Genomic DNA, 20,193 nt, shown 5'->3' with positions numbered 1-20,193 from the left:
GGCTATTGTTGTTTTACGCTTACATGGGCCTTCACACAGCTTGTTCTGATAAATACACTATTTTGGGACACACACAAGTTGACATAGGCTCCCACTAAGACAACGTAGCAACATGAGATCCCATGATAGAAGCAGGAGACTTTACTGCCCAACACTTCCATGAAGTGCAATTCCAAACATATGCACAAACTCAGGTCATTCTGCATTATTAAGTGGAACACAAGCAGCAGTTGCGCTCTGATCTGCTGAGGCTTTGGATTAAGCGTACAGGCCTTAGGGCGTGTGTGGCCAATGTAAACCTCTTAATGTGCTGACATGGAGCCAAAGTTAAAGAAAGGTTTTTGTCCTAGTTCAGATGGGCTGTGTTTTCCCTCTAGAGTCATTGGCTTTTGAATGGAAAGATAATGGACCCATTCACCTCAAAAGAACCGGTGCATGTATACCACATTATATGCAGAACTTCCTGTTCCTTTGGGACCATTTTGTGCACTCAGATTTGCTGATTCTGTCAATTTTATGTTCTCCAATCTCCTGTTTGTCTAGACCAGGGATCGGCAACCTTTACCACTCAAAGAGCCATTTTGGCAAGTTTCACAAATTAAAGAAAATAATGGGAGCCACAAAAAAAAAAATTAAATTTTAAATGAAAAACACCACATACAAAGCTATTGCTTTGTGCTATGTTAACCAGGGGTCTCAGACACACGCACCGGTACGCACTTTCATATGGAAATTTGATATTAGGGCGGCCCGTGAGTTTTGAATGAATGGCGCTTGATAGCGTCATGCTTTCCAACCCTCTCATTATTTCCGGGAGACTCCCGAATATCAGGATGTGATGGCGCTGCTTTTGGCGCCCTCTACAGCCTGCTCAAACAGTGTACCTGCTCAACCACATGTAGAATGCAGCTTCAGCTGGCGTACTAGGTCAGCAGCCACACAGCTTACACTGACGGTAGCCGTAAAAAAAACAACTTTAACACTGTTACGTTACAAATATGCGCCACACTTTGAACCCACACCAAAAAAGAATGACAAACACATTTCTGGAGAACATCTGCACTGTAACACAACATAAACACAACACAACAAATACCCAGAATCCCATGCAGCACTAACTCTTCCGCTCAACCGACGCACGGGGGGGGGGGGGGGGGGTGATGATGATGTGTGGGGGGGGTTTGGTGGTAGCGGGGGTGTATAATCTAGACCGGAAGAGTTAGGGCTGCATGGGATTCTGGGTATTGGTTGTGTTGTGTTTATGTTGTATTACGGTGGGATGTTCTCCAGAAATGTGTTTTTCATTCTTTTTTGCTGTGGGTTCACAGTGTGGCGCATATTTGTAACGTAACAGTGTTAAAGTTGTTTTATACGGCTACCGCCAGTGTAAGCTTTGTGGCTGATGACTAAGTATGCTTTGCTGTCTCCTACGTGTGCAAGTAAAAGCTACATACAACATGTGGCCGGGCTGGCACGCTGTTTGTAAATGCTATAGAGGACAATTAATGCAATGCATTTAGGGCACACCCTTAATTTAGTAATCAGGGTGAAAATAGGATTATATTTGCCCTGGGAGTTAACTAGGAGAGGCACTGAGATCCAGAAGTCTCCTCGGAAAATTGGGGGGGTCGGCAAGTATGCAGCTGAGCCGCATCAGAATGGTCAAAGAGCCGCATGCGGCTCCGGAGCCGCGGGTTGCCGACCCCTGGTCTAGACAAATCTACTACTATTGTAGAAAGCATTAGAAATACACTTAACAAAAGGTGGGACATGAGCAAAGAGGGAATCCATTTCATATTGGCTTGACCCTGCAGAATGTGCAACTTTTTGACTCATGCTCAACAGTTATCATTAATAACTGGCAGGAAGAATGACTACATTAATTACACTACAAGTCTCCATGTGCTTGTGCCTAAACAAGACTATCGACTATTGTTCTCAGTAATTTTTGTTAAGTTAATGATGCAAGGTGGATAACTGGCGATGGAAGATCACATTATACAACACTTCCAGGTTGAGTGCTCATGCAAGATCAAATACAGGACTGTCTCAGAAAATTAGAATATTGTGATAAAGTTCTTTATTTTCTGTAATGCAATTAAAAAAACTAAAATGTCATACATTCTGGATTCATTACACATCAACTGAAATATTGCAAGCCTTTTATTATTTTAATATTGCTGATTATGGCATACAGCTTAAGAAAACTCAAAAATCGTATCTCAAAAAATTAGAATATTTCCTCAGACCAAGTTAAAAAAAAAAGATTTATAACAGCAAAACAAAATCAAACATTTGAAAATGTCAATTAATGCACTCAGTACTTGGTTGGGAATCCTTTTGCATGGATTACTGCATCAATGCGGCGTGGCATGGAGGCAATCAGCCTGTGGCATTGCTGAGGTGTTATGGATGCCCAGGATGCTTAAATAGCGGCCTTTAGCTCATTTGCATTATTGGGTCTGGTGTCTTTCAGCTTCTTCTTCACAATACCCTTAAAGTTCTCAGGTCAGGGGAGTTGGCAGGCCAATCGAGGACAGTAATGCCATGGTCAGTACATCAGTTACTGGTGGTTTTGGCACTGTGGGCAGGTGCCAGATCATGCTGGAAAATGAAATCATCATCTCCATAGAGCTTTTCAACAGATGGAAGCATGTAGTGCTCTAAAATCTCTAGAAGCGTCTGACTTGGGCTATGGAAAAGACGCACTGGACAGTTGCAGAGTGGTCCAAAGTCCTGTTTTCAGAGAAAGCAAGTTTTGTATTTCATTTGGAAGTCAAGGCGCTAGAGTCTGGAGGAAGGCTGGAGAGGAGCAAAATCCAAGTTGCTTGAAATCCAGTGTGAAGTTCCCACAGCCAGCAATGGTTTGGGGAGCCATGTCAGCTGCTGGTGTTGGTCCACTGTGTTTCATCAAGTCCAGAGTCAATGAAGCTGTGTACCAAGAGATTTTAGAGCACTACATGCTTCCATCTATTGAAAAGCTCTATGGAGATGATGATTTCATTTTCCAGCATGATCTGGCACCTGCCCACAGTGCAAAACCACCAGTAACTGGTGTACTGACCATGGCATTACTGTCCTCGATTGGCCTGCCAACTCCCCTGACCTGAACCCCATAGACAATTTGTGTGGTATTGTGAAGAAGAAGCGGAAAGACACCAGACCCAATAATGCAAATGAGCTAAAGGCCGCTATTGAAGCATCCTGGGCATCCATAACACCTCAGCAATGCCACAGACTGATTGCCTCCATGCCACGCCGCATTGATGCAGTAATACGTACAAAAGGATTCCCAATCAAGTACTGAGTGCATTGGTTGACATTTTCAAAGGTTTGATTTTGTTTTGCTGTTATAAATCTTTTTTTTTTAACTTGGTCTTAGGAAATATTCTAATTTTTTGAGATAAGATTTTTGAGTTTTCTTAAGCTGTATGCCATAATCAGCAATATTAAAATAATAAAAGGCTTGCAATATTTCAGTTGATGTGTAATGAATCCAGAATGTATTACATTTTTGTTATTTTAATTGCATTACAGAAAATAAATAACTTTATTACAATATTCAAATTTTCTGAGACAGTCCTGTACACTGTGATGAAACCCATTAATTCAAACCATGCTTGAGCACATCACCAAGTGCTCACATTATACAAACAATCAGAATTTTGGTTATCAAGCAAATTGAGACATGGTACGAATTGCAGAGTGTGACTTTTTTACTTTAATCCTCTTGGCCCCCTTGGGAGCATAGGGCGTCTACCATGGATCTCCACCTCACTCTTTCTGTGCGATGGTCTTCGCTTCTTGATAGGAAATCCCCATCTTGGTCAGTTCATCAAGAGTGGACCGCCTCTAGTTGAGTTTTGGTCTCCCTGGCTTCCTCTTGCCTTGAGGGTTATAGTCCAGAGCTTGTCTTGCTATGTTTCTCGAATCCTTCCTAAGTGTATGGCCGATCCATCCCCACTTTCTGCTTTTGATTTCATTTTGAATTTGCTCTTGGTTCATGCGTCTTCACAGGTCTACATTTGATATCTTGTTGGGCCACCAAATCCTCAGTATGTACCTGAGACAGTTGTTAATAAACACTTGTAGTTTATGGATGACTGATTTGGTGGTTTTCCAGGTTTCACAGCCATAAAGAAGGACATATTTTACATTTGTATTGAAGATTCTGATTTTGGTGTTTCTAGAGAGCTGGGAAGAGAGCCATACAGGTCGGAGAGTTCCAAAGGCATGTCTTGTTTTGCTGATGCGCAGCTCGACATCTTTATCAGCTCCTCCATCTGTGCTGATGTTGCTTCCCAGGTAGACAAACTCGACCGCAGAGTGTGAGCATGTCTTAAAACTGCATTTTGGTATTTTTAAGTGAATCATTTATAAATATTAATGAGAAGCTTTAGGCGTATGTAATATGCAGGAGGCGGTATTTGTGTAGACTTTGATGCTAAACTGCTAATCCAAATGAAGAATGTGTAACCGTGGCAAAAGTTTGCACTCCACTGACTGCCATTCTGGTTTATTAGTAGTTAGCAGGGATGTGAGCACCCTTTGAGAAAAAAAAGAGGAAAACAGAGGAAAAATAGAGCAATATTTCGATCAGCACAAAGTGCTGCTACGCAAACCCCAGTAGAACATTTTGAAAATCCAGACTACATCTCCTGCAATTGGGTGCATTTCTAGACTACAATATGTTCTACCTTTAGATTTATTCTCATCTACCAATCTATTTGATTGGTATTGGGTATTGTTGACCCTTACATATCACATGTAATGTACCACAGAATTTTTAGAAGATACTTTACTAACATTATTATCATTTAAAACCTAATGTAACATGTAAAATGTTTCCCATTTGGCAACTCTATCCTGTAGCCGCACCCCTCGGGTCATTACTTCCAGTTTTGTGACCTCTGTTTACGTCAAAAATATACCTTTTTGCTGGCTACTAATAAATACTCAAGAACTACAAATGGTTTGGAACCAACAGTGTTCGGATTGTAATAATCCAAATATGATTAGCAGCAAAGTGGACAGCCGTCAACGTTGTGGCTCGGAGAGCCAACGGAGGCAACAACAAGTAAGATCGCTAGACTGTTAACTAGCGCAGTGTTTTTCAACCTTTCTTGAGCCAAGGCACATTTTTTGCGTTGAAAAAATCCGGGAAGAGAGCCTTTGCTGTCGTCCAGCATTCTGTTTTTGTTTACTTTGTAACCAGTTCAGTTTTACTTTCGTTCTGCATAGCCTTCCCTAAGCTTCAATGCCTTTTCTTAGGGGCACTCACCTTTTGTTTATTTTTGGCTTAAGCATAAGACACCTTTTTACCTGCATTTACAAAGCAATTAGCTACCGGCTGCCACCTACTGATATGGAAGAGTATTACACGGTTACGCTGCCGAGCTCTAGACTAGGGGTTCTTAACCTTGTTGGAGATACCGAACCCCACCAGTTTCATATGCGCATTCACCGAACCCTTCTTTAGTGAAAAATCAATTTTTATTTTATTTTTTTCAAATTCAAGACAAAGTTATATGTTTTTGGTAACACTTTAGTATGGGGAACATATTCTAAGTAACAAAGACTTAATTTAGAGTTTTTTGGACACTAGGGGAACATATTCTACGTAACAAAGACTTAAGTTAGTGTTATTTGGTTAGGGTTTGGGTTAGAGGGTTAGGGCCAGGGTTAGAGGGTTAGGCTTATAATAAGGCCTTAATAATGACTAGTTAAGAGCCAATATGTTACTAATTTGCATGTTAATAAGCAACTAATTAATGGTGAATATGTTCCCCATACTAAAGTGTTACCATGTTTTTTTTACTGGTGCACAAAATGAACCATGCATGAACATCACCTTGTTCAAACAACAAAACCAACACAGTGCATAAGCTCACAACAAATTACACACCTGCTAATCAGTCTGACATCTGCGGTTGTCGTATCCTTAATACGCCGATAGGGAGAAGTTTGTATTTACACGATGAGTCGGGTGTGTCTTGACCTCCGTCGAACCCCTGAGCGCGACTCACCGAACCCCTTGGGTTCGATCGAACCCAGGTTAAGAACCACTGCTCTAGACACTCAACAACAACATATCATTTGCAGACTATAATTACTGGTTTGCAAAAAAATGTTTTTAACCCAAATATGTCAAATTAGATAATCTCCCACGGCACACCAGACTGTATCTCACGGCACAGTGGTTGAAAAACACTGAACTAGCGAGCTTGCTGCGGTGCTCCTGATCGTCTCCCCTGCCACTCAAGCAACCGTTCAACACATTTTGTGTAGATCATATTTTCATTGATATTTATCTTTTTTTTTTAAACGGAAGATAATTTGACACAAAAATAAATATTTAAAAACATGTTGTTTTTTTTTTATTTCACATGCCTGAGTTTGACTTTGACCAGTTGGAAGGCTCCTTTTCTGTAAAATGTTTTTATAGACTGTTCACAGTTGATTTCCTTTGTATACACTGTTAGTTTAATTAGTGTTCAGTTGGTTTAAAGGCCTACTGAAATGAATTTTTTTTATTTAAACGGGGATAGCAGATCCATTCTATGTGTCATACTTGATCATTTTGCGATATTGCCATATTTTTGCTGAAAGGATTTAGTATAGACCAACGTCGATAAAGTTCGCAACTTTTGGTCTCTGATAAAAAAAAACCTTGCCCCTACCGGAAGTAGCGTGACGTTGTCAGTTGTTCACTCCCTCATATTTTCCTATTGTTTTCAACGCAGCTAGAGCTATTCGGACCATTACCCCATTAATTTGAGCGAGGATGAAAGATTCATGGACGAGGAACGTTAGAGTGACGGACTAGAATGCAGTGAAATACATATTTTTTTTCGCTCTGACCGTAACTTAGGTACAAGCTGGCTCATTGGATTCCATACTCTCTCCTTTTTCTATTGTGGATCACGGATTTGTATTTTAAACCACCTCGGATACTATATCCTCTTGAAAATGAGAGTCGACAACGCAAAATGGGCATTTAGTGCCTTTTATCTCCACGACAATACATCGGCGAAACACTTTAGCTACGAGCTAACGTGATAGCATCGTGCTTTAACTGCATATAGAAACAAAAAAAATAAACCCCTGACTGGAAGGATAGATAGAAAATCAACAATACTATTAAACCGTGGACATGTAAATACACGGTTAATGCTTTCCAGGCTGGCGAAGGTTAACAATGCTGTGCTAACGACGCCATTGAAGCCTACTTAGCAACCGGACCTCACAGAGCTATGCTAAAAACATTAGCTCTCCACCTACGCCAGCCAGCCTTCATGTGCTCACCTGCGTTCCAGCGATCGACGGAAGGACGAAGGACTTCACCCGATGCGTTTGGCGGCCCAGAGACGTAGGAAGTCAAGGTGAGGTCGCCGGCTAGCGCGTCTGCTCTCCAACAAAGTCCTCCGGTTGTGTTGCTGTAGTCTGCTGCTAATACACCGATCCCACCTACAACTTTCTTCTTTGCAGCCTTCATTGTTCATTAAACAAATTGCAAAAGATGTCCAGAATACTGTGGAATTATGAAATGAAAACAGAGCTTTTTGTATAGGATTCTACGGGGTACCATAACTTCCGTTTAACTGACTATGTCACGCGCATACGTCATCATACCGAGATGTTTCAGCCGGATATTTCCCGGGAAATTTAAAATTGCACTTTATAAGTTAACCCGGCCGTATTGGCATGTGTTGCAATGTTAAGATTTCATCATTGATATATAAACTATCAGACTGCGTGGTCGGTAGTAGTGGGTTTCAGTAGGCCTTTAACTATTGATCATATTTTACATTTATTATATGATGTATCTGACAGTTACATTAAACTATACGAACACAGTTTTTTCGTCCTTAGCAAAACCTGTATTTGTGGTTGTCAGCAATATGAATGAAGTCATGATAGGGCTAACTCCGAACTATTCTTTAGCCATGTTTTGTTCTGGAGCCATTCATTTATCAATAAATCAAAGTTTACTTATACAGCCCTAAATCACACGTGTCTCAAAGGGCTGCACAAGCCACAACGACATCCTCGGCTCAGATCCCACATCAGGGCAAGAAAAAAAAAACTCAACCCAATTTATGAAACAACAATTCCCTCTTGAATGCAAAGCTGATCTATGCAATTTCCACTTTTTATATTATTACGTTTGCACTGTTTGTTAAAGGGGAACTGCCTTCTTTTTTTTTGCGTATCATTCACAAATTGTATGTAAGATACAAACACGTTTTTTTCTTTTCTTTTTGCATTCTAACTTATAATATATGGCAAGTAATGGGAGCACACTATTTCAGCCATAAAGCCCTCCATTTATATCTCCATCCATCCATTTTGTGACCAAATATAAGTATGAGCAATATTGCTATTATAAGCACTAACGCCAAGAAACTACTTTTATGCAGCTTTATTGACATACTGAGCTGGTTACCTGCTGCGTCTCGTCTGAGTTAAAGTTAATTCTATATTATACATAATGCCTCTCACCTGTATAGTAGAAGGTTGTGGACATATAACGAGAAGATGGTCAACTTTAAGGTTCAAATTTGACTGAAAAATGGCAAGAAAAGATACGAAAAGACACTTATTTAGTTTTTTGTTTTTTTTACCTGCGTAAGTATTAATTTTTCATCAAAACGGGAAGATATGAACATCCCATTAAGCGGCATCCAAGTGATTGTTTAATTATGTTCGTAGTTTGCATTTCTTATTTAGCAAAAGTGCTACTTGCTGGATTTGCTTATCACTCAGCTTCTAAAATGTGTATCTCATTCTACTTGTATTCAAGATAAAACATATAAAGTTCTCGATCATCATTTGTCCCGAAGTAGTCATTGTTGGCTCTCATTAAGTCTGCCATGAGTAGTAGTGTTGTTGTTGTTGTTGAAGGAAATAGCAAATACTGTGATGCATCTGTGAAATGTATGTGCTGCCGTATGACTAAAATGACCAAAACACGTAAATATTACATTTTATAATTAATGTGCCTGTTACTACATTACATATATACTTACAACATGTATATAAAACAATGATGGAGGTCTTTTAATGTTTTTTAAACGCTATATGAGCGCAATAGACCCAAAGATGTAATGACTCCCATTACCTCCATTGTTAGCTGACTTTTGCTAGCGTTTTTTACAAGTTAGAATGCATACAAAAAAAGTTATTGTCTCACATAAGGATTGTGAATAATAGGCAAAGTGCAGTCCCCTCTTTAAGCTTCCAACCTAGTCATGAAAGAGAGACATAGGCATTTATTGTGAAATACAGTGTCTGCTTAATATGGTTTTAATGATAATTCAGGTTTCATAGTAAAGCAAGAATGTTGCCTAACATTTTTAAAAGTATAATGGAATTTAACTGCTATGCCTGTTAAAACGGCTTTGACTGCCATAAAACACAAACAACTGTTGTGACTGACCATATGATTGCATGGAAACACGTCTCAAACAATCGAATGTCACTGTCCATATTCTATTTCAACAATACCATTTTTAACACAATTCCACAATTTTCCTCTACAAACCTGAGTTCTAAAGTATGAGCTCAAACCAAGTGGCTTCTGGAATCCAACTCTGCAAATTCCCAAAGGTGAGTCTGACTTCTGAAATGTATGTAAAATGCGCAAGATGTTGAGTAGAGCATAAACATTGCATCTATTAGCTTAGATGCTTACAAAATAAATATATCTAACATTGTATATTGGAATTATAACAGATGACTAAAAAACATACTGTTATGTCAAGCTGTTTTTGTATTTTCTTCTGGCTGCTTCATCATCTTTAGAATCATGAGCTATTTTAAGCAATCCTTAAACTTACTGCTCCCTCAAAGAATGCTCTGTGCGAGGCATCTACAAAGCAGGCAACGTTTGTGTTTTGATTCCAGTAACAACGTACATAGTATAAGGCAATGGCAATTGAAGGGTGCAAGGGAAGTTCGGCTTCTCCTAAACTGTCAAAACAATGACTATCTGGCGTTTGAAGGGTCCAAGGAAAGTTTGGCCTCAACCTAAACTGTCAAAACAATGACTATCAAATATGTACTGTTGTGTTTACATTTCATTGATGAAATATGGGTTTGAACACATTCAACTTTTGTTGAGCATAAGCTACTTATCATGGGTCACGACTTTCTTCTCATTCCTTCCCGCAGTGCCACAGTATGTTACAGTGTTAAAGCTCAGCATCCAAATACCTCAATGGGGAAGCATAGTGTGGGTTGTTCCACTGCAGGTAAACTATACAGACTTTAGATAAATGCCCAGTTTTGTGTTTTGCTTATCGGATACTCTGTGTCTCCGGAAGTCTATGGAGCATTGGGCTGGCCTCGGCAGGCCTGGACACTGGGCTTCTGCATAATGATTTGATGATCTGTCTGAAGCTGAATCCCTTTTTGATTGAAAGAAAATGAGCAAATCCGCAATTTTGAAATATAAAATTACAACCACAGCATTTTTCAAGGTTTATTCTGATATTCCAATTTAATCTGGAGACTTTTCCAAATTATTGTAGGCCTTTTTCCACCAAAAGTTCAGGAACTTTATGTTGTTGGAACCTTTCGTTCACAGTCCGGGGTAGTTTATACAAATCAGGCTAAAGGCATATGGATGAGTGATGGAGTATGTTTCTACATTGATACCATGTAAATAAACATACAATAATAGGCCATATTTATTTTACTACAGTGTAAGTAAAAAAACAAACCAATGAGATACAAAATGTACCATATTTTACATAAAAAGTCAGGCTTCCCCTCAGTAAATTATGAATTCATGAGGGACAGGCGAAACATGAGCTAGAAAATGTATTTTCTTAATTGTAGCCAACTTTATTTCTGTGAATAAACATATGAAAATAGAGCAGCATATTGATATGAATGGTGTCGCCGAAGCTCTGGGATGACAGAGATGACAAGCAGCTGCTCTCTTCACTTCCTGCCCTACAAAAGTACAGCTAAATACAATCTATTCTATTTTCAGCAACTTCCTCAAACAACAAAAAGTCATAACTGTCATTGGCTAGTGTTTTTCAACCAGGTTTTAATGTGAATTACTGCTCAGACTGTAGACACAGTCAATGGAATGGGGCTGGGAGGTGGGGTGGGGAAAACGTACTGCCCACGGGCCGTATCAGGCCTGCGAACAGGCTTAATCTGGCCCGCAAGATCTAAATATAAAAATGAGCTGCATTTTTTTTAATGAAAGAAACTGCTGTTATAAATGTGTCTACTGTATGTCGCAATAGCAATTCAAATGTAACCCATGTCACACATGACAGTGTTTAAAGATGACTTGTCAGCGCAGGTGCAAGCAATCAGCTGCTCCTGTTGTGGCTGGCAGCAGATGGCAGCAGTATCAATGCTCAATACCTTCTTTCATTGTTAATTATCCACTCTACGAAACGGTAAGATACAAAGACTTAAGTCAACTTCACCATCCTCTTTTTAGTTAAGAGTTCCATGCAGCGCTTGCAAATGGTTAAATGCACGATGCGCACCTTGAACTCCATTGTAAAAATGTGTGTTTCAACATTGGTAGCGTTTGTTCTACAAACCCCGTTTCCATATGAGTTGGGAAATTGTGTTAGATGTAAATATAAACGGAATACAATGATTTGCAAATCACTTTCAACCCATATTCAGTTGAATATGCTACAAAGACAACATATTTGATGTTCAAACTGATAAACTTTTTTTTTTTTTGCAAATAATCATTAACTTTAGAATTTGATGCCAGCAACACGTGACAAAGAAGTTGGGAAAGGTGGCAATAAATACTGATAACGTTGAGGAATGCTCATCAAACACTTATTTGGAACATCTCACAGGTGAACAGGAAAATTGGGAACAGGTGGGTGCCATGATTGGGTATAAAAGTAGATTCCATGAAATGCTCAGTCATTCACAAACAAGGATGGGGGGAGGGTCACCACTTTGTCAACAAATGTGTGAGCAAATTGTTGAACAGTTTAAGAAAAACCTTTCTCAACCAGCTATTGCAAGGAATTTAGGGATTTCACCATCTACGGTCCGTAGATGGCAACATATGTTGCCATCCAAGCAACGTTACCATGGACGCGGCGTCCCTGCTTATTTTAGCAGGACAATGCCAAGTCACGTGTTACATCAACGTGGCTTCATAGTAAAAGAGTGCGGGTACTAGACTGGCCTGCCTGTAGTCCAGACCTGTCTCCCATTGAAAATGTGTGGCGCATTATGAAGCCTAAAATACCACAACGGAGACCCCCGGACTGTTGAACAACTTAAGCTGTACATCAAGCAAGAATGGGAAAGAATTCCACCTGAGAAGCTTAAAAAATGTGTCTCCTCAGTTCCCAAACGTTTACTGACTGTTGTTAAAAGGAAAGGTCATGTAACACAGTGGTGAACATGCCCTTTCCCAACTACTTGGCACGTGTTGCAGCCATGAAATTCTAAGTTAATTATTATTTGCAAAAAAAAAATAAAGTTTATGAGTTTGAACATCAAATATCTTGTCTTTGTAGTGCATTCAATTGAATATGGGTTGAAAAGGATTTGCAAATCATTGTATTCCGTTTATATTTACATCTAACACAATTTCCCAACTCATATTGAAACGGGGTTTGCATTTTATGTTATGCCAAAATCTACTATGTTCTCATTGGTTAAGTTTGTAGTAATGTTAACCTGATTTTGGCTATGGTGTCATTTTGATACAGTAATTGTTTATGTTTATATTATAATTGTAACATTTGAATGATGATAAATTAATGTGCTGTGGCAGTTGCGAATTTCACCAATGTGGTGATTTGAGGAAGCACGTAATTGCTTTTCCAAACGTCTTTAATGGTGAACTGCCAACATGAGGATGCTAAACCGGAAGTGCTTAAAGTTCAATTTCTTTGTAGATACACTGAGATTAAGTCTAAGTTCATTATGTTCTTCATGGTGTTTTTGAAACTGTACCAATTTTTCCCTCAGACTTTTGAACTAACTAGAAGTGTTTTACCAAGAGGATTATTTGTGATTTTTTTTTTTTTTGGCCAAAGTAAGACAAAAAAAAAAAACTATCTGAAGTTGTCTTTATTTTTAAGTTTTAATGCCATCATTTTACCAGTCTGGCCCATGTGGGAATAAAATGAGTTTGACACCCATGGTTTAGAGTGTCTCTGTGAAATTTTTTCTACGGTTGCCTAGAACAAGGGTTCTTAATCATTTTGACTACAGGGCACAACGTTTCCTGGTCACTTTAAGGCCAGTTTTCAATTATTGTGTTTTCTGGTTACAACATGATTACAATAGGATTAGAATGTAATATACTGTATGTAATTAAATGGTATTGTGTGGTGTGTATCAGCAACTGTTTTCATGTCTTAATTTACTTTCCTTCCTAGAGTATGTTTCACTTGTTCATTGTGTAAAAAGTGAAACATATTCAAAGGCAGCGTGAAAGTCCTTCATGTAAACAAGTCAGCACAACCTCCTTCATGATGGCAGTCACTCATGTATGAGAAAAGAAAGGTGAAATCATTGTTATATCACTTGCATGGAAAAGAGGGCCGTTTTTCAGTGTATACTGCTCTTCTTATATAGCATAAGTGGTCTTCTAGTGAAGATTAGTAACATATTAATTACATCAAACAATTTTGTAGTGGTGTGTAGCCTTGTTTCCTCAAAAACACAATGCACTACAACCTTATGAAATATACATGCCTTACTTGCCAGGAATCTTTCAGTTCTAACGAACGTACTACTGCAATGCATAATGTGTTACTTATGCAATGCAGCCGTTTAGAGAAGAGTATTTAGGCAAGGCTAATTTCCTCTGGCGTTTTCCTGCTTCCCAAGTAATAACATTAACAAAGTTCAGTGGTAAATTGTACTCTTTTTATTATGTTTGGTGCCAATGGTGTCAGTACAAACTAGGGCTGCGATGATAAATCAGTTAAAGCGACTAATTTGATTCGAAAAAATCTTCCCTTTATATTTTGTGGCTTTGATTAATCGTTCATAGAAAATAAAATCCTGACTGTGAGGAGGGCTCGGAACCCGAAACTTTAAATATGCTAACATAGTTTCTGCACAAAAGCTGCAGTGTGTGCTGTAATCTGTGTTGCAGTGAGCAGCAGCGAGTTGCTTTTTTTCATTAATACGCACATGTTAAAAGTTAAATTTTAATGATGACCCTGTGAATTTTACTAGAAAAAAAGAATATAAAGGTTATGGTAAGTACACAAATGATTGGTTATTTCAATTATTTTACCTAAAATACAAATGGAGGTTATTAAGTGTGTTTTATCAGATTACTTACTAATTAATCGAACAAACTAATCGGTAGGGTACTCAATTATTAAAGTAATCAATAGTTGTTGTCTTAGTGCAAACACACAAAAGCGAACCAAAACTATTAATAAGTATGGACTTTGCACATTTAGTTGGTATTTTAGGTTCCTGCAAGGCCTTGGGGGAACAAACAAGACATTTCCCAATGCAATCACCTACAGTTGTTGAAAGGGGGTGGAATGTGAAATCACATCCCAAATTAAAAATATTGCAGCGCTAATAACAACATATAACACAATATAATGATGTATGTATGATGTAAGTGGTATTTCGTGTAAGTAACCAAACAATGTTAAATTAACGACTGCATACATTTCTATAAAATAATATCCATAAATCATTTTGGTAATTAAAGGATGAAACCAAAATGCAAAGATTAAATCCCTTCCAATTACATAACAGAATTTCTTTCCCAGGCTACGGGGTCTAAAAAAAGTGCCGCAGTAAACACAGTGAAGTCTTTTTTTTAAGTGCAAGTGGTATGCGGCTCTTTCCCTGGCAGGATGTTGTGCAGCATGGGAGACATTTCCTTGTTTTGCTTGAGGAAGGACATTTTTAACCCAACAGTTTTACCACCAAACGATACTGGCTGCAGCTGCATTAAAATTAATTGTTTAATGATTCGTACTCACCTATAGTACCGAGACTGGAGGTACGTGGAGCAGACCGCTTTGGACACATGGCTGGCTGAACCAAAGTCTATCACCTTGACCCTGTAGGGTTGCCTCACTGGATCCACAAGCATAATGTTCTCAGGTTTTAGGTCTGCATGAATGAGACCCATCCCCTTCAGCTTTTTCAGAGCTGTGGCCACCTGCTGTAGCACGGGTCTGATTACTTTCAATGGCAGTGGGCTGAACTTGTTCTGCTTCAGAAAATCATACAGGTTCTGCTCGAGCATCTCAAACACCAAACAGGTGTGGCTGCGGTGTTGGAAGCATTCAAAGGCTCGCACCAGGTTGTGCTCATCTGCGTTCTCCCCGCTCAGACGTGCAAGGATGCCTACTTCTATTTGACCCTGTCGTGCGTATGAAGGATGGTTCTTCAGGATCTTAATGGCCACGACCTCGCCAGTGCCTCTTTTCCAGCACTTTACAACCTGGCCGAATGTGCCACGTCCCAAGAAACCCAGCACTTCGTAAGTATTCTTCAGGGAGCAAAGAACCTCATGCTGTACTACCTGATAGTCCCCATCACATGCTCTCGCTGCCCCTGCTGCAGCCTGTTTGGAAGGCGCCCCTCCTGCCCCCACGGTCGCAGGTGCAGTCGTTGCTGCGTTTCCTACATTCGCTGTTTGCAACATGGCGGGCAACATTGACAGTTCCTCCACAATCTGCATGGTGCTCCCTCGGTTATCCAGCTCCTCACTTTTACGTTTTTGTCCACATCGCTGGGAGCTGTCAGCCGAGTTCAAACCTTCACCGTCTGCCTCTGTGTCACCCTCTTCCTTCTTTTCTCCACCTCCCTCACCTCCTCCACTGCAGCCTTCTCCCCTTCCCCCTCCTCCTGCTCCTGCTGCTCCACTGCTGCTCCCACTTGCTGTGTCTGCCTGCTGTTGCTGCTCCTTGTCCTGCTTGTGGACAACCCCTGCTTCCTGCCGCTGCCGGACAGCAGCTGGGCCCAAACCTCCACCCCTTTTCCCGGGCTGTTGTCTTTGGACACCGCGCACCACCACAGTCTTCACAGGGTACTCTGGCCCTGCTTTCCCGCCCGTCGTCAGGTCTTGGCACAAGAACGAGCGGGCTTTTGCTGGGTGGACAATGCCAAGGTTTCGTCTGTTCAGATAAGTCGGCGGATGTGCCCTCTCATGGCACACACAGCTGCTGGGCTCAACTTTGAGTTTCTTCACACTACAAAAGGCACTTGTCTGGGTTTGATAAATGTGTGGTGGGTAAACCAAGACTTGTGAGGCCATACCTGCAAGAAAGAAGCAAAGACTTGTCAATATATCGATTGCGTTCATCATGTCTTCTCAAATAGATAGCTGCAATATTCCTCTGTTCAGACAAAAAGTTTTTTATGTAAGAGTTGTCAGCAAGTAAGAAACACATTTTACACAAACAACCTTGTCTGAACACAAGAACATTGCACCTAACTGGGAGTCAATATTTAAATCCTTGGTATATAATTTAAAACATTAGCATTAATAGCATTAATTGTGAAGTGAAGTGAATTATATTGATATAGCGCTTTTCTCTAGTGACTCAAAGCGCTTTACATAGTGAAACCCAATATCTAAGTTACATTTAAACCAGTGTGGGTGGCACTGGGAGCAGGTGGGTAAAGTGTCTTGCCCAAGGACACAACGGCAGTGACTAGGATGGCGGAAGCGGGGATCGAACCTGGAACCCTCAAGTTGCTGGAACGGCCACTCTACCAATTCAATTCAATTCAATTCAATTCAATTCAATTCAATTCAATTCAATTCAATTCAATTATTTATTTATTTCGTACTTGGATGTGTACATTTCAACAACATTTCAACAATCTCACATACCTTACTGCATTCAATACACAGCCATGTCGAAAAGGAACAGGATGAAGAAAATCTTATATTTCCTGCCCCTTCGCACAAAAGAAACATTTTCTTGGTATTTCTTACCAACCGAGCTATACCGCTTTTTCAAGAGAAAAAGTTGTAATATGACAATGAATAATTATCCTTTCAACACAAACGTGAACAGTCTGAGCAGTTAGAGATCTGCAGTACATTAACCAGGAAATACCTTCACATTTCATAAAAACACATAAAAGAGGTGATTTCAGTGTGTTTTACTTATTTCTCAGGAACCGACACAAACATCTGCACAATTACAAAAAACTGCTCATACTGATTTGGGTTCCAAATTGTTCTACTGTTTCAGTGTTTGTGGAACTTAAAAATCTAACCAGACAAAAAACTCACAGTCATTGTGAATATTACAAATTTATTCGGTTTCATAACAAGAGATGGGAAAAAACATTAAAGGCTGCTTCTATGTACAATAAGCGGACCTTGATAGCATTGCTAACAATGTAGGTTGTGTTTCACACTGATAGTAGGGCTGTACGAAAATCGATTTTAAAGCGAGATCAGATTAATGAATGAGGAAAAAAGAAAAATAATTTACAATGTCAAATCAATTTTTGTCTTCATTATGTCTCGTGCCTCCAAGCGATCGTAGGCTTCTCCTTCCTGCGAGAGCGCTCTCCATAGACATTTGGCGCTCCCCACACACGTTTCAGGGTTTGCCATATATTCATTTATTTGTGGCCACAGATTAAATTTGCTCCGTCCAAAATGCATATTTTGGCTCTTCCAGTTAGCCCTTGCTGATAAACAAATTATAATGGAACTGTGGTGGCATGCGTCGTAACTACGTTTGTCAACACATTTCATGCGCATCTGTTTTGCCAGATAATAAGAATTACGATAAGGGAGCTGTGTTTTACAAGTAAAAGTATGCAAGAAGGGAGCAGGATACATATCGAATAGATAATATGAGGAATTATGACATTATACGAAGTCTGATAACGGTGAAAAATGTACAAATAATGTTTTTTAATTCTTTTTTTTTTTTTTTTATCATTTCTACTGGCGAGATTACCCATACTGTGCTGTGGGTGGGTTAGGGTAAGCCAATCAATCACAAATTTAGCGTGCTGTTTGCGCCAAACGTTCTGCAAACATTTCAGCAAAAAACCTCAACCTTCAACACATCAAACCTGATCAGCCACCTGAAAGCCAACATCACTATGTCCGTGTTTTGAAAGCCTACGAAGACGACTGTGCACCCAAATAAGCGGCCCCAAAGCCAGTTGCCAATAAAGTAATGCACAAACTACAGTTAATGTAACCTGACTCTCACCAGATCCTAGTAGTTCGCTGAGCTCCACACATGGGTTAGGGTTAGCCCTAACCCTCCACTACAAGGGTCTGGCGAGAGTCAGGTTACAGTTAATGTGCAAAGCGTGCAGAAAACTTCCAGACGCACACAACCCAAACTTTCTCAGTAGTGCAAAGTGCAAAGAAGAACACTTTAAATCGTGCAATACATAAACCAGTGGTTTTAAAAAAAAGTGGCCAAAGGGCTATTTGTAGAACGCAGCTTTTTTATTGGCACATGGTAGAAATAAATAAATAAAAAAACATGAAAAATAGAGCCATATAACGTAAAGTAACAAGAAAAAATAAAACATGTTGATACTAATAAAGAATAAAAACACAAAGATGTGTCTTTACATATATGTATACGGTTTAGGGCTGGGCGATATGGCAAAAAAATATTATCACAATTAATTTTTTTCATATCATCCGAACTTGATTATTATGACTTTTTTTTTTAATTAAAGGCAGATTGTCCGTGCAAGAATATAGTGAGTATCGTTGCATCCCTACTATTTACTACCGCAGTATCTTGTCAAGGACATTTCTGCCATGTTTGATCAAGGTAATATATGCTAACAGCTGACAACTGTCATTTTGGTCATATATATAATTGTGCTTACTAGAGGTGCAACGGCACAAGTAACCCACGCTATGTTTCGTACCTGGTTTAAGGGCCACGGTTTTGCTTCTTTTTTGGTATGTTTTGTGGGGATAAAGAGAACAACTTTTTTTCCACTCAAAGTTATTTTGTTTTTTTGCTTGTCATCACAAACATTCTGCAGTAAACAAAGTGCCATTGGTGTACTGAATACTTTAAGACTTTTCTTTCAAGTGAACATTTACTAAACAACAATTTCCAATGGTAAATTATTTGTATTCTTTGATTACTTGTATACATCAGTGCTTCTCACCAGTGCTTTGGCAAACAGCAAGCGGTGACGCAGATTGTAGAGTTTTTTTCAAACCCAACTACAGACGCTTATAGGGCTATGAATCTTGGGGCACCACATGATTCAATTCAATTATTGGGGTAAAGAGTCAATTCAGAATTGATTCTCGATTCAAAATGATTCTCAAATCAAAATCAATACTTTTTTTTTATTAACATTGGGTGCCAGTTCTATGATTAACTAGATTCTTCCATAAAATAGATAACAGCTCTGATACATTTTTATATTACTTAAAAGAAAACTGGTTTTGTTTAATAAAATTCTACCAAAAACATTTAATCAACTCAAATACAAACAAGGCAACAACGGAAGTATCCAACACTTCTCTTTTCTAAAGTAAATCTGTACAGCAGATATGGGCATTTACAGCAACAATATAATTTGCCTAAGTGTCTGGACAGGACAGACAAAGAATAGTTTTTTAAGAATTGTTACAAGTAGGAATGGCGACTCATTCGAAAATCTTTTTTGACACCCCTAGTAGCTTACATTTAATAAAAGTACATTAAAGTGCAGTTTGAATTTGAGGTACTGTAAAATAATGTGTACCTACCAACACATAAAACACATGTTATGATTATTTCAGGAGCAAAATGTTTATTTATCCACAAACTCAAAGTTGATTTAGTTCAGAGAAAGGGAATATATGCAGTAGGGCTGGGCGATATATCGAATATACTCGATATATCGCGGGTTTGTCTCTGTGCGATGTAGAAAATGACTATATCGTGAGTATTCGAGTATACGTTCTCACGCAGTTGCTTTTAGCTGCGGGCATTACACTGCAGGCTTTTCTCGCTCTTTCTTGTCTCTCCTTCTCACAGAGACATAAAACAAGCGCACCTTCTTACATACGTCACATACTGTCGCGAGTGCAACGTCATACGCCCTCGCCGAGCAGAGAGGTAGCAGCATGGGTAAAGTTAGCTGTGGCAGTTAAGGCTAGCGGAACGATGCGAGTGGTAATACGAGAGAGAGAAGGTGCGATTCTGGTAAAAAAAAATGGAGGAAAAAGAATTAATTCCAAGAAAG

The 20,193-nt window shown here is 39.3% G+C and overlaps 1 protein-coding gene across 1 annotated transcript in view; it reads right to left on the bottom strand.

Annotated features, from left to right (window-relative positions):
• The window catches only part of LOC133633896 (homeodomain-interacting protein kinase 3-like), a 97,691-nt gene that overhangs the window by 33,972 nt on the left and 43,526 nt on the right, over positions 1-20,193 (bottom strand). The window contains 1 exon segment of the mRNA XM_062026697.1: positions 14,976-16,260. Within this exon segment, the coding sequence (XP_061882681.1) occupies positions 14,976-16,260 (1,285 nt within the window).

This window comes from Entelurus aequoreus, linkage group LG02 (assembly GCF_033978785.1).
Source record: "Entelurus aequoreus isolate RoL-2023_Sb linkage group LG02, RoL_Eaeq_v1.1, whole genome shotgun sequence".
NCBI lineage: Eukaryota > Metazoa > Chordata > Actinopteri > Syngnathiformes > Syngnathidae > Entelurus > Entelurus aequoreus.
The sequence above is the reverse complement of the archived record's forward strand: the minus strand, read 5'-3'. Positions and strand labels throughout refer to the sequence as shown.